This window comes from Corvus hawaiiensis, chromosome 24 (assembly GCF_020740725.1).
Source record: "Corvus hawaiiensis isolate bCorHaw1 chromosome 24, bCorHaw1.pri.cur, whole genome shotgun sequence".
In the NCBI taxonomy this organism is placed as follows: Eukaryota; Metazoa; Chordata; class Aves; order Passeriformes; family Corvidae; genus Corvus; species Corvus hawaiiensis.
Window position 1 is genome coordinate 6,358,492 of NC_063236.1, and position 21,795 is coordinate 6,380,286.

Here is a 21,795-nt window from a genome sequence, read left to right on the forward strand (position 1 = left end):
CCCACCCACACACACACCCACACACCCACACACACACACACCCACACCCACACACACCCACACACACACCCACACACACCCACACACACGTGAACGCGCTTAACCTGCGTGTCCGGCAGGGGCTCTGCAGATGGGACAGGGACAGGGGTACTGGGGTGCCCGGGGCTGGGGTACTGGGACACAGGTAACCTGGGGTGCTGGGGTATTGGGACACTGGTACCCTGGGGTTCTGGGGTACAGACGTGCTGGGGGATGAGTATCTCAGGGTATTGGGGTACTGGGATGCCAGGGGCTGAGGGGCAGGGGTGCGGGAGGATGGCTAGCTTGGAGTATTGGGGTACTGGGGTGCCAGAATGTTGAGGTACTGGGGGGCCAGAGTACTGGACTACTGGGGTGCCAGGATGGTGTGGTGGTGGGGTGACAGGACACTGAGGTACTGGGTACCACTGTCCTGGGGCACTGGGGTGTTGGATTGCTGGGGTGCCAGGGTGCTGGGATAGTGGAGTGCTTGCGGACTGGGGCACTGGGGTAGCAAGATGTTGGGGTGTCAGTAGTCTTAGGGTGCCAGGGTGCTGCTATCCTGGAGGGCCAGTGTGCTGGGGTACTGGGGTGCCAAGGTATTGAGCACTGGGATGCCAGGATGTTGAGGTACTGGGGTCCCGAGGTGCTGGGATAGGGGGGTGCTTGGGGACTGGGGTGCTGGGGTGCCAGGATGCTGGGATAGTGGGGTGACAGGACACTGAGGTACTGGGGTTCCAGGGGCACTGGGATGTTCAGTTGCTGGGGTGCCAGGGTGCTGAGGCACTGGGGTGCCAGGGCACTGGGATGCTGGGGTGCCAGGGTGACGGGGTGTGGGGCACTGGGATGCCAGGGTGCTGAGGTGCTGAGGCACTAGCAGGCCAGTGTGCTGGGGTACTGGGGCGCCAAGGTATTGAGTACTGGGATGCCAGCATGTTGAGGTACTGGGGTCCCGAGGTGCTGGCATAGGGGGTGCCAAGAAAATGGGCACTGGGATGCCGGGGGCTGCGACAGTGCAGTGCTTGGGGACTGGGTTGCTGTAGTGTCAGGGGTCTGGGGTACCAGAGCGGGGTGTCCTCAGGTATTTGCTGCCCACACGAGTTCCCAGGAAAAGGGGGTTCCGTGTGTTCCCCCACTCTATGGACCAGGACCCACTCCCGTGCTCTGCTTCCGACACAGGGGCCGGACCCCGGGCAGGATGGATCCCCGCGGATCCGCCCTGTTCCTGCTCACCGGGAGCCGCGTGCCGCTATTCCCGGTGTTCCCGGTGCCCGGGGTCCCACCGGGAGCCGCCCGCGGGCCCCAGAATGCCAGGGCTGGTTCATCCGAGGTCGGGCGTTTCTAATCTGGTTTGGGTGGATTTATTTTTGGGAGCCCGTAGCCTGGCAATGGACACGTGATGCGCAGGGACACACGTCACCCACGGCTCACTTGTCAGCCCCCATCCCGGGAATGGGATCCTGGTGGCCGCGCATCCCACCCGGGCACCCTTGGGATGGGGGCCAGGGCACTGCAGGGGGAAAGTTCGCAGCCCGAGCAGGATTTTGGGGGGATGGAAAAGATGGGGCCCCCCCCTTCCTGCAAGGGAATGGCGATGTCCTGGGAAAACTGAGGCACGGGGCGTGGCGGGGAGGGGCACCGACCCCATCCCGCTTGCTCCGTTGCTGAACTCGGACCAAGGGAGGGGGCGCTGGGGTGGGGGTAGGCAGAGCTGGGGGGGCTCTGCGGCCCCTCTGAGCGCCCCCCCCGGCACCCTCCGCACCCCATCCCCACCCCCTGGCCCCCACTGTGAATCTGCACCCCATCGCCCCCTTCCCAACCCTTCCCCCCCGAGCTCACCTCCCCGCTGCACCCCCCGAGCTCCCCCTTTCCCTCCCCCGAGGGGCTTCTCCCCCCGAGCCACGGCCCCGTCCCCTCCCCATCGCTTTTGGGAGCCAAATGGGGAAACTGAGGCACGAAGCAACACGCGGGGCAGCACCCGGGGGCGTCCCACCCTCCGTCCTCCACTGGGGGGGCAAAGCCAGGCTTCGGGAGGCAGCGACCCCCCGATTCCGGGGCCCGCAGCTCCGGGGCCCGAGGGGGCCGTTCCCGGGGTACCGAGGCGAGGCGGGCGGCGCTAGGACCCGGCAGCCGGGCGGTGCGGAGCAGCCCTCGCCGCAGTGGCTCCGGCCCCGAGCATCCCCCGCCACCCCGGGGACACCCCCCAGCCCCGACCCCTCCCCCAGCCGGACCAGGGACCCGCGCCCTCAGGCCGGCTCCATGCAGACCCCCAGGGTAGGTGCCGCGGCCGAGCAGCCCCGCGGGGGCGATGGCCTGGGGAGGTGGGGAGATACTGGGGAGGTGGGGGAGACTCCCCCGGGGATGGGAGGGGGGTCCCCAACGGGTGACATCGCTCCGGGGCGCTGGGCGAGGGAAGCGGGCAGTGAGGAGGGGAGGGGGGGACCCGCGGCTGCACCCCCATGTTCCATCAGCATCCTTCCCTCGGGGTGCAGCGGGTGCAGGGGTGGGGACCCCCGCCCCGCTGGGGAACACCCAGGGGGGGCCGGGGTAGCCCCCGCATCCCCCTCATATCCCCATGGAGGGGGTGTGAGCTCGGGGTGGGGGGGTCACACAAGGCCCTCGAAGCACAAAGGGTGAACCCAGGACTTGGGGGTGCTGGGCCCTCCCCGTTCCTCGTTCTCAGGACCCCCCACCCATCCCGGCCCCCCCCCACCCCCCGTGTGGTCCCCACACTCTGGGCAAAGGACTCCACTGGGGTGGTTTGGGTTGAAACGTTGGAATTTGGGGGGTTTACCCCAGAATTGCTCATTTTGGGGGGGAATGAGGCTTTTGGTTGGGAAAAGGCTTTGATGTAGGGGGTTGTGGAGACGGAGAGGGGGTGATGGGGACTGTGGTGGGGGGGGGGTCACAGCTGAACCCTCCCTGGGATCTCAGGTGTCCCCCAGAGCTCTCTGTCCCCTCTGGCGGCTCTACCTTCCCCCCAGGTGCCTGGGGGCTGTGGATGGGGGTCACACCTGAGCTGAGACCCGCCCCGTGTCTCTCAAGGGCCGGCTGTGATCCCACCATGGCTCTCAGGGGTCCCCTCAGTGTCTCCCCCCTCTTCTGACAGCTCCACCTGCCCCAGGTACCTGTGGGATGCAGGTGGAGGTCCAGCTCAGCTCTCAGGGGTCCCCCCAGGGTTGTGCCCCCCCATGACAACTCCACCTTCCCCCCAGCACTGCTGTGACCCCTGCCATGGCTCAGAAGTCACCTGTGAGCCCCCCCAAGCTCTCAGGGTTCCACCCAGGGTCTCTCCCCATGACAGCTCCACCTTCCCCCAGGTACTGGGGGGGCTGCAATTGGGGTTCCAGCTTGGCTCTCAGGGGTCCCTTCAGAGTCTCTCCCCCTTTCCTGACAGCTCCACCTCCCCCCAGATACCTGGGGGCTGCAACTGGGGGTCCAGCTCAGTGCTCAGGGGTCCTCCCAGGGTCCTGCCCCCCCCAGTGACAGCTCCACCTCCCCCAGGTACCCCCTCGCTGAGCAGCGGGGAGATGAGTGGGGCTGGGGGGCACCTTTGGGTACTCTGAGTGCCACCCCCACAGCGGCCCACCCCCCCCATCCCCACCCCCGGACCAGCAAGGATGTGACCCTCTGGCGATGCCCGGCTGCGCCGTACTTGCCGCCAGGCCGGCGGCACAGGATGGAGCCCTTCCTGCCCTCCCCGTGGGGCTGGAATGGCTCTAGAGGGGGGTCCCGGCCCCCCAACAGCACGGCCGAGGCCAAGCCCAAGGACGTGGCCTCCAAGTCTGTGGGGCTGTTCTTCATGGTGCTGCTGGACCTCACGGCCATTGTGGGCAACGCCGCCGTCATGATGGTCATCGCAAAGACGCCGGCGCTCCGCAAGTTCGTCTTCGTGTTCCACCTGTGCCTGGTGGATTTCCTGGCTGCCCTCACGCTGATGCCGCTGGAGATGCTGTCGGGCTCGGCGGTGTTCGAGAGCCCCGGGCTGGGCGAGGCCGTGTGCCGCGTGTACCTGTTCCTCAGCGTGTGCCTCACCTCCATGTGCATCCTCTCCATCTCCACCGTCAACGTGGAGCGCTACTACTACGTGGTGCACCCGCTGCGCTACGAGGTGCGGATGACCGCGGGGCTGGTGGCCGGAGTGCTGGCTGGTGTGTGGCTCAAGGCTGTGGCCACCTCGCTGGTGCCCGTGCTGGGCTGGTTGTCCCCCGACCGCCCACCTGCGCCTGGCGCTCACGGCTGCTCCTTGCAGTGGAGCCGGGGGCCGTCCTGCAAGGTCTTTGTGGTCTTCTTCGCCGCCTTCTACTTCGTCCTGCCCCTCCTCATCATCGTCGTGGTCTACTGCGGCATGTTCAAGGTGGCACGGGTGGCAGCCATGCACCACGGCCCGCCGCCCACCTGGATGGAGACGCCGCGCCGGCGCTCGGCATCACTCAGCAGCCGCTCCACCATGGTCACCACCTCAGGGGCTCCTCGGACCACCCCGCAGAGGATGTTTGGCGGGGGCAAGGCGGCCGCCGTGCTGCTGGCCGTGGGCGGCCAGTTCCTCTTCTGCTGGTTGCCCTACTTCTCCTTCCAGCTGTACACAGCGCTGAGCGCTCGGCCCTTGGCCGGGCCGGCAGCCGAGACTGTGGTCACCTGGCTGGGGTTCTGCTGCTTCACCTCCAACCCCTTCTTCTACGGCTGCCTCAACCGGCAGATCCGCGGGGAGCTTGGCCGGCTCCTCACCTGCTTCTTCAAGCAGCCCCCCGAGGAGGACCTGCGGCTGCCGAGCCGCGAGGGCTCCATCGAGGAGAACTTTCTACAGTTCCTCCAGAGTACCGGGCGCCCGCCAGAGCCCCCCAGCCCCGAGCGGGACCTGCCCCCCGTGGATTTCCGCATCCCGGGGCAGATCGAGGAGGAGGCGGCGGCGGAGGGGATGGAGTGGGGTGGGGGGAGTGGGGTGTTCATGCCCGTGGCGGGCTCTGCCAAAGCGGGGCTGTAGCGTTTGGGGGGGGTTGGGGTAAATGTGGCTGTGAGGGGAGAGATGGTCATAGTGACTTGTTGAGAGGGGGCTTCGTCACCGCCGTGGAGGGTTGGGGGTCCCACAGTGCTTACTGGGCTGGGGGTACCACATTGCCATGGAGGGTTGGGGGTTCCACAGTGCTTACTGGGCTGGGGGTACCACATTGCCGTGGAGGGTTGGGGGTCCCACAACACTTGTTGGAGTGTGGGGGGTCCTCACTGCAGCCACAGGGAAATGGGGGGTCCCGCAGTGCCCACTGGGGTGATGGGGTGGGGGCTCCTCGCTGCAGCCATGGAGAGGTGGGGGTCCCATGGCACTTGCTGGAGTGGGAGTGATTCTCACTGCTGGGGGGGGATTGGGGGTCCACGGCTCTCGTTGGGATTTGGGGGGTCTCTGTCACCACAGCGGGGGATTGGGGGTCCTACGACTCTTGCTGATGTGTGTGGGGTCCTTACTGCCGGGGGGGGTTGCGGGTCCCACGATGCTCACGGGGCTGTGGGAGGATCCTCATTGCTGCCATCACAGGTGACTGGGGAGGTCCCACGACCCTCGTTGGGTGGGTGCGGGGGGGGGTCAGCACTGCCGCCACTGCGGGGTTCGGGGGTCCCGTGGCACCACCGGGGTTGGGGGGCAGCAGTTGGGGGGCACAAGCCCAGTGATGGGCAAGGGATGAGTGTGGGGCTCGTGTTTGGGGGCTCCCCAGGAGAGGTGGCTCCGTGCCCACCACCCCTGTGTGGCCACTCCACAGCCGGGGAGGGGAGGGGGGTTCCTGTGGAGGGGGTTCCCTCCATCCCCCCATTGCCCTGAGACCCCTCCTCAGTCCCGGAGACCAGCTCCCATTTCCCCGAGCCCGCCTGGCAGCCGCGGGGCCGAGGCCCGGCCCTCTGGGGGTGCGGAGCCTGAGCCCCCATCATGAGGGCGGGCTGGGGAGGGTAGGCAGGGCCTGGGGGTCTGCGGCCGCCACGGACCCCAGCGAGGACTACAACTCCCATCATGCCCACCACACCGAGCCGGAAGTCGAGCATTTCCCATCATGTCTCGCTCTATCGAGGCGGAAGTAAAGCGCTTTTTTTCCCCCATCATACTCCGCTCTAACGTGGCGGAAGGTGATGCTTCCTCCCATCATGCCCCGCTCTACCGAGGCGGAAGCAGCGCCCTCCTCACGCGCTCAGCCCGCGGGACTTTATTTCCCGGCGTGCCTTGCGGCCCAGGACCGGAAATCCGGCGCCGCCTCAGGAGCCGCCCGGGCCGAGGCAGCTCCGGCCCCGATCCCGGCCCCGATCCCGATCCCGATCCCGATCTCGGTCCCGGTCCCGGCCCCACCGCCCCCGGCCGCCCGGCCGCCCCCGCCGCCGCCATGGGGTGCACGCTGAGCGCCGAGGATAAGGCGGCGGTGGAGAGGAGTAAAATGATCGACCGCAACCTGCGGGAAGACGGCGAGAAGGCGGCCAAGGAGGTGAAGCTGCTGCTGCTCGGTGAGGAGGGGCCGGGGGGGAGAGGGGAATGGGGGTTTCCGGTCTCGGGAGGGACTTTGGGGAGGCAAAGGGGGCCTTCACCCTCAGGAAGGAGTTTGGGAATGGAGAAGTGGGGGTCCCTGGAGGGGCTGAGGAGGGTCCCAGGGGATCCCTGGGAGAGCTGAGGAGGGTCCCGGGGGATCCCTGGGGGGACTGAGGAGGGTCCCAGGGGATCCCTGGGAGAGCTGAGGAGGGTCCCAGGGGATCCCTGGGAGGGCTGAGGAGGGTCCCGAAGGATCCCTGAGGGGGCTGAGGAGGGTCCCAGGGGATCCCTGGGGGGGCTGAGGGGGATCCCTGGGGGGAGTTGAGGTGGTTCCCGAGGGATCCCCGAGGGCTGAGAAGGGTCCTGAGGGACCCCTGGTCCCCTTTCGAGGGGGAGGGCATGGCTTATCCCATCCTTGTGGGGGGCTCGGGTGTTCTGAGCTGTCCTGGGATGCGGCTCTCGGGCTTTTCCCGATGGAATGTCTCCTCCGTGTCCCGATGGAATTTCCCCATGCTCCCTCCTGGCTGCCCGGGGGGAGGGCGGTCCCTCCCCGGTGGGATTGGGCCAAGGCTGGGAGAGGCAGGTCTCATCCCGCGGGTCCGGCAGGGAAGGGAGGGAATGCTGGGGCTGGAATTAAGTTCCCAGTCCATGCATTTGGGACCAGCAGAGGTGGGACGTCCTGGGGGGATTCAGCGCATGGGAACAGGAGGTGTCAATTCTCTGCCTCTTGGCTTTTTCTCAGGATCTGGGAAGAGCTGGATGGATAGGAAGGGCGGCAGATTCCCTTTAGTTTTGCTGGGTTTGATCTGTGTTCTGGAGTTCTTGGAAGTGATGATGAAAGCTCAGAGGAGGCACAGACTGCCCTCCCTGAAGGCTGGGGAAGCAGATTGAGATGAGATACTGGGGAGAAATTGGATACTGGGAGAAATCCCTCCTTGTGAGGCCCTGGCACAGGGTGCCCAGAGCAGCAGTGGCTGCCCCATCCCTGGGAGTGTCCAAGGCCAGGTTGGCCAGGGCTTGGAGCAGCCTGGGACAGTGGAAGGTGTCCCTGTCCATGGCAGGGGATGGACTGGGATGAGCTTCCAACCCAAACCAGTCTGGGATTCTGGAATTCTGTTCAAATCCTCACATTTTATAAGCACCACTCGGGGCCGATGAACCATCTGCTCACGCTGGTCTCTCTTTTCAAGGTCTGGGTGTATATTTTTGATTATCCTGATTTTGCCGTCTCGGAGGAGACAGATGGAGTCTGTGAGGATCCGAACAGCAGCGCTGAGTGGGTCCTGTTAGAGCAGGATGTGTTAAGGAACCACCCTGCTCCAGGAATCCTTTTTCTTTCTCATTTAGCCCGTTTTCATCGCTCCCTGCCGGAGCTGCTCCCAGCTTTGTACTTGGTGTGTCCATGGAAAAGCTCTTGGCTGTGTGTCAGGAGAGTCCTTTGTTCTCCAGGTGTTTGTTTTGGTGTTAATAAGCAACACTTGCACATTCCCTGCAATAATTCTTTCCTCGTGTTTTTGTATGACTTTTTTTTTCCAAAGCACCGAAGGCTTTGAGGATGAGATTGGTCTTATCAGCAAGCATGGAATGGGGGGAGTACTCCAAAAATTGTACAATAATCAGTTGGAATGTGTTAAAGACCAGGTGAGGCTTTAGAGCTCAGAGCAGCAGCTGATTTTGGGTCACTCTTGTTTTTTGGATGGCAGGAAAATTCCTGCAGTTCCTGGTGTGTCTTCAGGTGAGGAGCTTTTTAGGAGTAATTGGAATGTTCATCTGGACCTGCCTCTGGATCTACCTGATCCCAGGTCACGTTTGCACCTGGTTGTCACTTGCAAATCTCTCTCAGATATTTCCTGGTTTTACAACTGAGTGTGGTGATTCCTGGGAATACCAGGGAATGCTGAAATCTCCCCACACACATCGTTCTTGATGTGCAGGTAAAGCAGAATAGGGAATTCCCAGGAGAAATTATCTGCAGTGGAAACATCCTTTCCATGAAGCCGATGGAAAAGTCCATGAGGACTTTTCCATTGTTTGAGGAAGGGTTTTTTATCCCACTTAAAATTGTCTGGATCTGCAGGGTCTCGTGTCATTCCCTGGGTAGTTTCTGCTCCTCTCAGAGAGGACTGGTGAAAAAAGAATGGATTTTTCCTGAAGTTTGGAGGCCACCCACCCTTCCCAGCTCTGCTAAAAGAGTTGCCCCAGTTTGAGATCTGCAGAGTTGTGATGAGCGAGGAAAGGGCTGTGCCTGTGGAGAGGGAGCTGGATCCTTCCCAGCTGGGCTGTGAGGAGGCTGGGGAGGCACGGATGGACCCAGAATCTGGAGGGTTGGAAGAGGAGAGGGAGAAGAAGGCAAAAACCGTGAAATTTGGGAGAGGAGAAGAAGTGAAATACAGCCCAAATCAGGAAATTTGGGAGAGGAATCAAGTGCACATGAAAATCAGGGGGGATGTGGGAGAGGAGAGGAAGAGGAAATAAAATACACCTGAAATCAGGAGGTTTAGGAGGAGAAGAGAGAGGAAAGTAAAGACACTGAAAATTGGGAGATTTGGGAAGAAAAGAGGAAGTAAAATACAGCCAAAATGAGAAGATTTGGGAGAGGAGAGCAAGAATAAGGCAAATATACCCAAAATTGGGAGGTTTGGTAGAAGAGAGGAAAGCAAATACAGCTAAATTTGGAAGATTCAGGAAAAGAGGGGGAAAGGAGGTAAAATGTACCTGAAATCAGGAGATTTGGGAAGAGAAGAGGAAAGCAAATACAGCCAGAATTGGAAGATCTTAGGAGAGGAGAGGAAAGGAAGTCAAATAGCCCAAAAATCAGGAGATCTGGGAGAGGACAGGAAGACAGAAATCCCCAAATCAGGGTTTGGGTGTGTTTTCCTTTCTCTCCTCCATAACCTTTATCTTCTCTTGAGTAGGGGAGGAAGGGGAGAGAATTCCAGTTGTGTTTCCTTCTCCTGGGAGCTTTGGCTTGATTTTTTCCAGCGCCTGCCACCTGGGAGAGGGTTTGGATGCTGAAGGAAGTGGCCCCAGCACCTGGATAACTGCAGGATTGCTGGGGTAATGTTAATCCTGGAGCTGTTCCTGGCAGCTTCTCCACAGGGATTTCAAGTCCTTTCCTTTCACAACTCCAAAGTTTGTTGAGCAATTCCGAGTTTTGGGGATGTTTTCTAAAACAAATGAAACCTGAGTACTGAATAATGACTGACCCTGGTTGTTACGACCCTGTGGGATGTAATTGTTGTTCCATGGAGGAATGCCACTGGCAGCTCCGCTGGCATTGCCACTGGCATGGTCAGAGTGCTGGCAACCATGGGTTCACTCTCTGGAACAGCAGCCAAAGCTCCTGGGAGGCTGGGAACAAGCTGGGAATGGCCCAGGAGCCCTCACTCCCATTTGCCCCCAGGAAAAGGCTCCTTGGCAGGCACATCTGTGGTTCTGCTGATGGGGAGAGCTGGCAGATTTTTCCAGCTGGGATGAGCAGCCAGATGGAGCAGGGTGCTGGAGCTCTTCCTGGTTGGGTTAGGCGCTAACCCAGATCCTTCACTCCGCTTCCAGTGCCTTTCCAAGGTCTGGCATGTTCTGGGCCATGTCTCAGGGGTTTGTGTGACCCCAGGTGGGAAAGCTGGATTCCAGAGTTGTCCCATTCCCAAATCCCTGTGTAAAGGGCATTTTTGTGGCTCTGGCTCTGTGGATGCACCAGCTTTGGACTGGTTTTGCCCAAAACACCCAGCCTGGACAGCTTCCCTGGCTTTGGATACTCTGTGTAATTACGTTGAAGTGGTGCTGCTAATTAATGCAAAAACAATTAAAAGCATAAATTTGTTTTAAAATAACCTTAATTTGCATAATTCACCCTCCACTGCTCCGGGAGCCCTCGGCTTTTTCCTGACACTGATTTTTCCAAGCTTTTTTCTTTCCTGAATTCCCCAAAGCGTCCTCAGCACTGTTTCGGTTGTGCTTTGGTTTAAGGCAGGAAGGTGTTTTCTGGGGATGCAAATCCAGGCTGAGCTGGTGCTGCAGTTAATGATATCGTTAATTGAAGTGGCTTTTCTCGGAGCACAGCAGCTGTGCTTTGGATCCCTATTCCAGAGGATCCATCTGGGGGTTAGACCTGGCTGCTCCTCAGCTCTGGAGCTGCTGAATGCCCTTGGAATGGTGATAGGAAGCTCTGGGATGGAGTGTTGGTCTCCAAATGTTGTCCCAGCAGTGGCTGCTGCTCCAAGTGTCCTTCCTTGTGGGATCTGATGGAGGAATCCTGCTGGGAAAGCTGCAGGGAGCTGTTGTTTCTCTGATCCTGTGGGTATCTGGGTCTGCTGGAGGTTCCTGGTGGCTTGTGGCCATGGGAGGGTTCTCACACAGTTCACAAGGACCTGACTCAAGCCAGATTGTACCAGGGAAGGTTTAGGTTATATATCAGGGAAAATTTCTTCATGGCAAAGTTGTCCAGCCCTGGCACAGCTGTCCAGGGCAGTGGTGGAGTCTCCACCCCTGGAAATGCTCAAAAAACATGTGGATGTGGCACTTGGGGTGTGGATTAGGGGTGGACATGGCAGTGCTGGAATGCAGTTGGACTCGATCTGAGAGGGCTTTTCCAACCTTACCAATTCCATGATTATAATAGGTCAGATCTCTTTGAAGACACAGCTCTTCTGTGGGCTTTGAGCTCTGAGGAGGTCTTTCCACAGCTGCACTGGAGGCTAGAATTTCCCTGTCCTCAGGTGTTGGAGCTGCAGCTTCCACCCATGTTTTCCCACCTTTCCATTGGGTCTCTTGTGCACCTTCCCCTTGATTTTCTGTTCTGCCTTTTTGGCACCAAAACCACATGCAGGGCAGGCAAAATGCTCCTTATCTCCAGAGTGCCTGAACTCCTCAAGTTTTTCAGGAATCAGCCATGATTTATTTAATCTCCTGGAAAAGAGCTTTTGTTCCACCAAACGCCCTCTTTTCTGCACAATGCCATTTTCCAGCTGTGGGATGGGAATTCTTCTGTCCCCTGTGTTGTGTGTACATCACGTGCTCGTGTCAGGACACACGGGTGAGTGTCCATGCCCAGCACTGGGATTTGGGGATGGACAATTTCCAGCAGACAGCTTGGTTGAGGAGTTGCCATTCCATCTATCCTCCAAGAGCCCTCTGGATATGGTTCAAGTTTCATTAAATTCTGAGGCAGAGCATTGAAATAACTTTTCTCGGAAGAGCAGAGGGAGCTGTAAAGAGGAATTTTTTAATTAGATCATGGATCTAATCTCCTGGAAGTTTGGAGTGAGCAGAGCTATGCCCACTCCTCCTGGGATGCAGCAGGCACTTGTTCCCTGCAGAGGTGGGATTGAAAAATGGTCTTTTAATGACTTAAATGGGGTTTGGAGCTGAAATGAGGGACAGATGCCGATTATTTTTCTAGCACGCTCCTTGTGGTGATCCCTGTCCTGTCTCCTTTGTTCCTGGGGATCCGATGCCTGGCTCTTGTTTCATGTTTTCCCAGTTGGTGTTTGGTCACTTCAGCACCTCCTTTAACCTTCTCTGGTTACCGGCGTGGTACTGCCTGGGTCAGCTTTAGAAACAAACACTGGGAATGCTGGCACACAAGCTTGGCCTCCTGGAGCTCAGTGGTTTGGGGTCTCCATCCCCCGCAAGCTCCCCGTGTTTGGGGAATGAGCTTATCCCTCAGCAGGAGCTGCCAGGCAGGGAGAGCCCGGCTGCATGTTTGGAACAGCTCAGGATTGTTGTCCCTGCAGGAAATTCAGTGGATGTTTGACTTTTAAAAACAGGCCCAGCACAAGATGACACTTGATAATCAGGAAAACTAAGGAGTATCTTTTCCAAGCTTGGCTCTTCCCACTGTTCCCTCTTTCCAAGTTATCTGTTGCTTTGTCATCTAACTCCCATTTAACAGGCCTTGCTTGGCTATTTCTCTGCTGTTGCCACTCAGACTTGGAGCCAAAGACATCAGACCTGGCCTTTTTACCCCGTATCTCCAAGCACATCCATTTATCATGAAAGCCTGGAATGGATTGAGTTGGAAGGGACCTTAAAGCTCATCTCATTTCTGTGGGCAGGGACACCTTCCACTTGCCCAGGCTGCTCCAAGCTCTGTCCAACCTGGCCTTGGACACTTCCAGGGATCCAGGGGCAGCCACAGCTGCTCTGGGCACCCTGTGCCAGGGCCTCCCCACCCTCAATTCCTTCCCAATATCCCATCTATCCCTGTCCTCTGGCAGTGGGAAGCCATTCCCCCTTGTCCTGTCCCTCCATGCCCTTGTCCCAAGTCCTTCTCCAGCTCTCCTGGAGCCCATTTAGGCTCTGGAAGGGGCTCTAAAGTCTCCATCCCTGGAAGTGTTCCAGGCCAGGTTGGATGGGGCTTGGAGCAACCTGGTCTAGTGGAGGGTGTCCCTGCCCATGGCAGGGGGTGGGATGGGAAGAGCTTTACAGCCCCTCCCAACCCAAACCATTCCATGGTTCTGTAATCCCCTAAGAGTGTGGATGAGGAGCTGTGGGGATCAGGGGGTGCCCAGGAGGCCGGGGATGGTGGTTTGATGTTCAGCCAAGAGCCACACCAGGCCTTTCCATGGGGGTCTCCAGGCACGCTGCTCGACAACAGCCACAATTCTTTCAAAACACTCCTGGGGGAGATCAAAGAGCTGGAAAAACAAATTCAAATCTGACGTCTGGGCTGGATCTGTGCTGATAGAATCCCAGGATGATTTGGGCTGGGAGGGATTTTAAAGCTTATCCCGTTCCATCCCCTGCCATGGGCACAGGCACCTTCCACTAGACCAGGTTGCTCCAAGCCCCATCCAGCCTGGCCTGCAGCACTTGCAGGGAGGCAGCAGAGGGGGGTTTGCTGCTGGTTTGTGGCTGTTTCAGCAACTCCTTAAGGAATTTCTCAGAACTGTCAATGTTCGCTCAGGTCTGGGTGTAGGGGACAGGCGCAGGTTCCTCCAGCCTCATGTTTCCCAGGAATAGTGCAGAATTCCTGGAGATATTTTAACCTTCCAAATGGTCATGGGATGTTTCTAAGCTTTGAAGTAATTGTTACATGTTTAAAGCCTTTATTAAAGCTGGGTTGGGGTTCCAGTACTTTCAAGGCAAAATGGAAAACCCCTTCTGGAGCCAGGCTGGGAGAGCTCAGAATGCTCAGCCTGGAGAGGAGAAGGCTCCAAGGAGATCTTAGAGCACCTTCCAGTGCCTAAAGGAGCTCCAGGAGATCTGGAGAGGAACTTTGGACAAGAGCCTGGAGTGTGAGGATGAGAGGGGATGGCTTCCCACTGCCCGAGGGCAGGGTTAGATGGGATATTGGGAAGATGGGAATTCTTTGAGGGTGGGGAAGCCCTGGCACAGGGTGCCCAGAGCAGCTGTGGCTGCCCCTGGATCCCTGGGAGTGTCCAAGGCCAGGCTGGATGGGGTTTGGAACAACCTGGGATAGTGAAAGGTGTCTGTGCCTATGGCGGGGGGGTGTGGAATGGGATGGGATTTAAGGTCCTTTCCAACCCAAACCATTCCAGGATTCCTTCTCTGATTCTAAATCTTCTATCGGGGCTGCTTCTCTCCTGTGCATCTTCCAGGTACCTTTGCTGGTCAGCCATGTCAGCTTCAGCCCATGTGCTCCAGCAGGCCCAGCAGTGCTTGAAATTTCACTGAAGTGATCCTGGGGCTAGTGTTGCTTCTGTTTCCAGTGTGCCATTCCTTACCCAAGCCTCCATTTCTATCCCTTCCAGAGGCAGTGACAGCCTCACGGGGTTTATCCTGTGCCATTGGCTCCTGTTCCCTCTGCAGTGAGGCTGAGGCCAGCCCATGTGCTGTGCTTATTTGAATATATTGTTTTTCCCATCATTCTTATGGAATTAGAAGTGTCAGCCTAATCTCTCCTGGTTCCTGTTGGCTTTTGCAACAATAGCTGGATTTTTCAAGCCTGGTGGTACAACACTGCTGCTCCTTTCTCCAGTGTTTTTCCCTTTCTCCTGCTTGCCAGTGCAGTTCTCTTGTTGGATGTGATTCTGTGGTATCCAAGAGTTTTCTAGATGTCCATTGAAATAAAAAACCTCGACAAGGGAATATGGGATCTGTGTTATCAGGGATGGCAGCTCTAGGAAGGTCAGGATGTTGGGATATGCATTCCACACGGTGAGATTGGAAGGAGGGAAGTGGCGAAGAGGATGAGGATTTGATAGTTCAGCTTTCCCCAACTGGGGCTGCACAGGTCCATGGGATGGCAGAGGTTGTTGGGGAGATATTCCTCACGGAATGCAAATCGGGAATGCAGTGCTGCGGAAAACTAAGGAGGGTGTTGGTGGGTAAGGGGAGATGTCTGTGTTCCTTGTGGGGTGGGATGAGTGTTAAATAAAGGAGACATCTGTTTATCAGGGAGATACCCATCGGATTTAGGATGATTTGAACAGCCCCTGCTCCACGCTTCCAGTGGCTCTAAAGCCACTGGATATTTTTGGACCTGGATTCCTCCCAACTTGGTCGTGCTGTTGTTTTGGCCCCTTTCAGCCTGTCTGAGGGGAGCTGGTTTCATTTGGGATTTGGGAGCTGTAACCACAGCCAGATGAGCCGCATTGCTTCCAGCCTGCTCCTCCTATGGAGGGTCCTGTCACATTCCCGGGTCTGTAACTCACCCCTGGAGCTTCACGTGAGCACCTGGGGTTATTCCCGAGCTGTTTAACAGGGGATGTTGGAACTGCTGAGAAATACCCCTGGATTTGGGAGATCACCAAGGGTTGCAGCACCTCAAGAATGGGCTCGTGGAGTTCCTGCCAAATCCCTGCGGAGTCTCTGAACTGTTCCTGGAGGTCCAAGCCACACACCCATGGCAGGCCCTTCAGTTTTATCTTCTTCACTTGTACTTTAATGGATTGTCCGGGTGCATCCCTGTTCCGTCCCTGGAAGGATTTGTTTCAGCAGTGACCTGGTTTCTCTTCAGAAACTTGCTTAATTGTGTGTGTGGAACTCCTTTCCTGAAGTACAGTTTAATGCAGTTTTGATACCACTTCAGGGGAAAAAAAGCACTGAAAATAGGATTTTTAGGACTTTCTGGAGCAGGAAACTGGATGCTTGAGTCTGGAAGGTGTAGGGAGTCTGACCTACCTCCTTGGAGAATTTTTAAAGCAGAAGTCTAGGGTTGTGTGGAATTCCTCCCTTGGAATTCCCACTCCAAGCTGTGTTTTGTTGCTCCCTTCCCTGTAATCTCCAGCATGTGGCCATGCCAAGTTGCTTGGCTTCCCATCTCCTGCTCCAGGAAATCCTCTGGATTCCTTGGGGGAAGTGGTTGGATGATAATTTCCCCCCTTTGTACCCTTTGCTTTCCCAGGCCCAGCGCTGATACAGCTGGAAAGCTGCTCCAATTCCCTCCTGCTCCGGAGGGAGAAGGGGTCTGGCTGTAGGAATTTGTACAGGGATTGCTATCCTTGGAGATGGAATTCCAGCACTTAGGTGCTGAGCTTTTCCCTAAGCACTTGGGGTGTTACTGGGATGGTTTGGGATGTTACTGGGATGGTTTGGGCTGTTATTGGAATGTCGCTGGGGCGGTCTGGGGTGTTACTGGGATGCACTGGGTGAGGTGTGGGGGTTTTCAGGAGCTGGGATGCCTCCTGGCTTCATCTGGTTTCCAGAGGGAATAGGTGGACTCTCGTGGAAGGACGTGTTGAGGACAGGGACGTTGTGGGATTCTTGTCCTGTGTCCATGGAGTGGGACAATGCCTGTAACAGATGAGCTGCTCTTTGTGTCCAGGGTGGGATAAAGAGGTTCCTTGCTGCTATTTTGGGAAGAGAGAAGTTAAGGCTTCTGAAGCAGTTTTTCCATGGGGTTATGCCATTCACGCTGAGGTCAGCCCTGCTTTCTTGTGGCAGGATGTGATCCCTGTCTGGCTGTGCTAATGGGAGCAGAAGAGAAGGATTTGCTTTTCCTTTGATGGGCAGAAATGTCCCAGGAACACCCAGATTTCCATGGGTTCAAATCCACTCTCACATCTCATGATCTTTGAGGTCTTCCTGGCTCCCCATCTAGTCCCTGCCTAAGATCCCAGAATCTGGAGCTTTGCCTGAGGAACCTGTAAGAATTCCAGTGTAACTCTATCCACTCTTGATGTGAATTTCTAGTGTGGAGCATCAGTTTGCTCTAGGTTGAAGCAGTGTTTCAGTAGCATTTGAGTTCCCATTTTTTATCACCCTATTGAAGGATTCAGCCACACTGGGTGTAAACACCGCACATGGGGGTCCCCAGAGCTGAGAACGAAGGGTGCAGGATAAAAGCTGCTGAGTTGGTCCAATATGGATCTCTTCATGCAAACCCTTTCCAGTGGGTTGGAAAATGGGGAGTTGCAGCTTGTCCAGTGTGAACATCTGCAAGTGTTTAGAGAAGCGTCAAAGGGCAGAAGTGAGACCCAGAGATGTTGAAATTAGGTCCAGAAAGGATGAGTAAAATGGGGAGTGGTTGGCTGGAGTGGAGTGAGAGGACCTTCCAGTCATCCCATTCCACCCCCCCTGCCATGGGCAGGGACATCTTCCACTATCCCAGGGTGCTCCAAGCTCTGTCCAGCCTGGCCTTGGACACTCCCAGGGATCCAGGGGCAGCCACAGCTGCTCTGGGCACCCTGTGCCAGGGCCTCCCCACCCTCACAGGGAGGAATTCCCATCTTCCCAATATCCCATCTAACCCTGCCCTCGGGCAGTGGGAAGCCATTCCCTCCTGTCCTGTCCTTCCAGGTCCTTGTTCCAAGTCCCTCTCCAGCTCTCCTGGAGCTCCTTTAGGCACTGGAAGGTGCTCTAAGGTCTCCATCCCTGGAGCCTTCTCTTCTCCAGGCTGGATACCACCAGCTCTCCCAGCCTGCCTCCAGAACAGAGGGTCTCCAGAATCATGGAATCCCGGGACTGTTTGGGTGGGAAGGGACCTTAAAGCTCATCTCACCCCCTGCCGTGGGCACACCTTCTGAACCAGGTTGCTTCCAGGGATGGGGCAGCCACTGCCTCTCTGGGAAACCTGTGCCAGGGTCTCGCCACCCTCATGGAATTTCTTCCAATTTTCTCATCTAATCCTCCTTTTGTCAGTGGGAAGCTGTTCCTCTGTGTCAGCCTAGACATGGGCAGTGTTAATCCCTTCTTTTCCCGGCATTGCCCATCTCCTGGGCCATCCCAGCAGGAGCTCCAGCCTTCAATTCCAGAGCTGGAGCTGGAGGGGAGATGTTTTTCAGTGAGTGTTAATGAGGTACCTTGTCTGGGTGGCTCTTGCCTGAGAGAGAGAACCTGGAACAACAGGAAAAACTTCTTTAGGAATAACAACTCACTGCTTGGCCATGGCTGAGGAGCCAGTTTGGGGTTGTGTGTTAGTGAGGAGACAGTTCGGAGGATGTGGGTTCCTACTTTCTCCCTCTGCTCATCCTTTTGTAGTAAGGTGAGAGTAACTTTGGAGAGGGGAATTGCTGCTCTACCCAGCAGTGTTTGGGGTTGAGGAGGGAAGGGAAGAGGTTAAAGGAATCTGGTTGGAATTAGCGTTGTATTGGCAGGGTCGGATCTGATGGGGTTGGTGACAGGTAGAACAGCTTGGCTGCAGTGGGAGATTATTTTGGGATAATCTAAGGAGGAAATGACAGTGAATGTGATGCTGAGAGGGCAGAACCAGAGAGGTCATGTCAAAAGTCCCTTCTCAGTCTGAATTCGGGGCTGTTTGGGGACACGGGAGATTGGAAATCACAGGGAATGTGGAGAGTGGCCGTGGGAAATAAAAATGAGGCTTTGTCTCCTCCCAGGGTGGAAGTGCTGAGTCCACAGAGTGTTAATGTTTTCATACCTGACCACAAACACTGAGCTGCTCTGGGAGAGCTGGGAATGTTCAGTCTGGAGAAGGGAAGGATCCAGGGAGACCTGAGATCTAAAGGGGCTTCAGGAGAGCTGGAGAGGAACTTTGGACAAGGGCCTGAAGTGCCAGGATGAGGGGGAATGGCTTCCCACTGACAAAGAGCAGGCTTAGAGGGGATATTGGGAAGGAATCCTTCCCTATGAGGGTGGGGAGGCCCTGGCACAGGGTGCCCAGAGCAGCTGTGGCTGCCCCTGGATCCCTGGCAGTGCCCAAGGCCAGGCTGGATTGGGCTTGGAGCAACCTGGGATAGTGGAAGGTGTCCCTGCCTATGGCAGGGGGTGGAACAGGATGGGAATTAAGGTCCCTCCCAACCCAAACCAGTCTGGAATTCTACGGGTGTTTTATTGTATCTGCGCTCGCCTGAGTCATCTGTCCAAATCCAAGCAGGTCCAGCATCATTCCTTGCCTGCAGCCAGCCCAGCTGTGTAGCTTGGGGAGTCTTGAGGCCGAGGAGCCCTGAGGCAGTGGCAGAGCCAGCTCCTTGGTGCTGAGCTCCTGCTGCCACATGAGGTGAAGTCCTGGAGTTCTGCTGACTTCAGGAGCACCATGCCTGCCTTAGGCACGCTCCCAGCTGGGACAGGCATGTGGGCAGCTCTGCTTGACTCCATCAACCAGGATAACTGAGGGTTTGGAATCCCAGGTGTCCACTGCCCTGAGCCATACAGGAGGGACTTGGTTTGGGAGTGCTCTGGGATCTGGGACAAAAAACTAGGGAAAACAGGGAACTTGCTGGTTTTTTGCAGTTAGGGATAACTGACCCCCCCCCTAGGGATAAGTGACCCTTCTTCAAGGGATTACTGACCTCCCCAGTATAACTGACCCCCCTCTAGGGATAACTGACCCCCACGCCCCCAGGGATAACTGCCCCCCCAGCTCTGCAGAGGTTTGGAAGCCAGGTATTGTTGACATTCCTTGAAGGAAGGCTGTTGGGATGCAGACATACCTGCAGCTCTGAGATTTCACCTGGAAATTAGCCCGTGCCAGAGGTCACTTCCCTCCTGGTTGTTTAAGTCCTTTCCTGTCCAGCTCAGTAATGGTGAGAGCATCTGGGGATGCTGATGCACTTTGGCTGTCTTGGCCTGGAGTGAGGGATGGGAGCTGCTCTGTTGGATAAATCCTCATCCCAGTTCTTCAGACCTGTCTCCCTGCTGGCTGCCTTTGTTGACCTCTGGAAATTGAGAAATTCCAGGGTTTTTTAGCAGATGAACTCATGGTGACTGTTGGCATCTGTAAATAAAATCCAGGAAGGATCTGCCGGGACAGTACGGTGGAACTCTGCTACCCACAGCAATGCACGAGGAATATCCTACTCCAGACCCCATCAACTTCTCTGTGGGAACTGGAAAAAGCACATCCTGCTTTTCCTTTCAGTTTCATACGGTTAACTGGATGTTTTTCGTGCTTTTCAGGTGCTGGAGAGTCTGGGAAAAGCACCATCGTGAAGCAGATGAAGTGAGTGCAGGCTGGAACCTCTGTTTTTGTGTGAGATGGGATAAGAAATGTGTGGTGCCCTTCTGGTTTGGCTTGGGAATAATAACCTGGTGTTCTTCCAGGATTATCCATGAGGATGGCTACTCAGAGGAGGAATGCAAACAGTATAAAGTGGTTGTGTACAGCAACACCATCCAATCCATCATAGCCATCATCAGAGCCATGGGGAGGCTAAAGATAGACTTTGGAGAAGTTGCCAGAGCAGTGAGTATTCCATTTATTTCCTTTGTCTGAATTGTGTTAATGAATCCTGGAATTTCAGTCCGGGGCAGAATAGATTTGTTACAAGATAAAGTGTCAAAAAACCTGTCATAACTTTAGTGTATTGTCAGTACAAAGCATCAATATTTTACTGAGGTTTTGGGTAAGAATCCTTAGTAGCTTGAATGCTCAAAAAATTTTAAGAAGTCCTAAAATCTTTCTCTAAATTATTTGAATTTTTGGGAATTTTGAGTTTGAAATTTTGGGAGGTTTGAGGCCCTGCTTTTCCTCTCCCATCTAACTCTGCGCATTCCCTGGCCTGCTTCTTGCATTTGTGTCCAGCACTTTGAGCTGGAAGTCAGGAAGCCTTGATCCTTGTGGTGGTGGGAAAGGCACAGAGTGGGAACTAGGGACTCCTGGAAATGTGCAGGAGAAAGGAATTGTGTCAGCACAGGGCTGCACTGTGACTGTTCTGCCTCGTGCTACAGTTGCTCGAGCCCCGGATGGTTCGAATTTATGGTATTTATTTTGGATTTATGATTCGAAGTCCTGGCCAAAGGGCACATCTGCACTCACATGTTCACCCAGGCTGTTGTCCAGCTGCTGCTCCAAATCCTCCTGGAGTTCTCTTCCACCTTTCCTGGTGCTTGTCGAAGCCGAGTTGGGATCTTGGAGCTGGAATGGGGAAGATGCTGACTCCAAGTCCTTTCTCAGTTTTCTGCCCGTGCTGAGGTGGCTTCACAAGAGCTGAGTGCCGTGAATTTTTGCCATCCTGAAGGGCAGAAACCTTGCCATGCTTTCCCAGGAAAAGGCCAAGGATAGCCAAATGCATCAAACCATGGAGTGACCTACACAGATCCAGAACTGGGGTCCCTCTGCATTTTGGCTGTTAACACCTCAATAAAGTGGATTTGGGATCAGCACCCTGAGCTTGGCACATGCCCAGGGGGGTTCGGGGCTCAGGGGAGAGGAGCCAGTGTTAGGAGGAGAATCCTGGGATAGTGGAAGGTCTCTCACAGCTCCCACAAGGACCTGACAGGTCTGATCAGGGTAGGAGTAAAAGCAGAGGGGGCTTTGGGGCAGTGTGGGGTTCCCTGTCCTAATCCACTGGATAACTTGGACAAGAGCCAGGTCCTGCGCTGGCTTCTGAGGGGGATTTTTCATGCTCAGATCCTGATCAGTCCATCCCATCTCCTGATGAGATGTTTTATTAAGAGTCAGTCTCCCTCACTTCCGACAGCTCTAGCAGCAAAAGGCAAATCCTCAAAGCTTTGATCCCATCATCTCTCAGAACTCACTTTCTTTCCCTTTTCCCTGTGCTGTGCCATGCCAACAGAGGTTTTCCAGGTAAAACCTCCAGTTCAGTTCATTGGTCTGGAGTAGCACATCAGCATTCCCACACTGTTTCTCTGGAACATTGCACCAAATCACTGAAACCCCACGGTTTTGATGGGAATGGTGCCTTCGGAGCTGTGATCCCCATGGAAGTGCTGTGGCCATCTCTGATCAGGGCATCTCACCCCACAGCCTGGAGCTTCTTCCCCAAAACTTCCCTTTCTGGCTGCAGGAGGTCAACAACTCCATGACTTTTGGGAGAAAACTGGATGGACTGGACGGTGATTAATTAGAACAGTGATTAATTAGATCCCAAGATGTTGAACCTTGCTGTTGGTGCCAGGAAGGGGAAGGTCTCAGTGGATGGACATCCCAAATGATGCGTTCTCTGTCC

At 56.2% G+C, this 21,795-nt stretch overlaps 2 protein-coding genes across 3 annotated transcripts in view; both read left to right on the top strand.

The window, feature by feature from the left end:
• Positions 1-1,891: 1,891 nt before the first annotated feature.
• Positions 1,892-5,002, top strand: GPR61 (G protein-coupled receptor 61). Its single transcript, XM_048327875.1, has 2 exons — positions 1,892-2,292; positions 3,523-5,002. The coding sequence occupies exon 2, from the start codon at positions 3,698-3,700 to the stop codon at positions 5,000-5,002; it is 1,305 nt and encodes a 434-aa protein (XP_048183832.1). The 5' UTR covers positions 1,892-2,292; positions 3,523-3,697.
• Positions 5,003-6,307: 1,305 nt separating this feature from the next.
• Positions 6,308-21,795, top strand: part of GNAI3 (G protein subunit alpha i3) — a 28,726-nt gene continuing 13,238 nt past the window's right edge. Inside the window, exons 1-3 of one of the 2 annotated variants that reach the window (XM_048327874.1) lie at positions 6,308-6,498; positions 19,784-19,826; positions 19,928-20,069. In XM_048327874.1, the coding sequence (XP_048183831.1) occupies positions 6,381-6,498; positions 19,784-19,826; positions 19,928-20,069 (303 nt within the window). In that variant the 5' untranslated portion in view covers positions 6,308-6,380. The remainder of the gene's footprint in view (positions 6,499-19,783; positions 19,827-19,927; positions 20,070-21,795) is intronic. The other variant, XM_048327873.1, reaches the window with a different exon arrangement.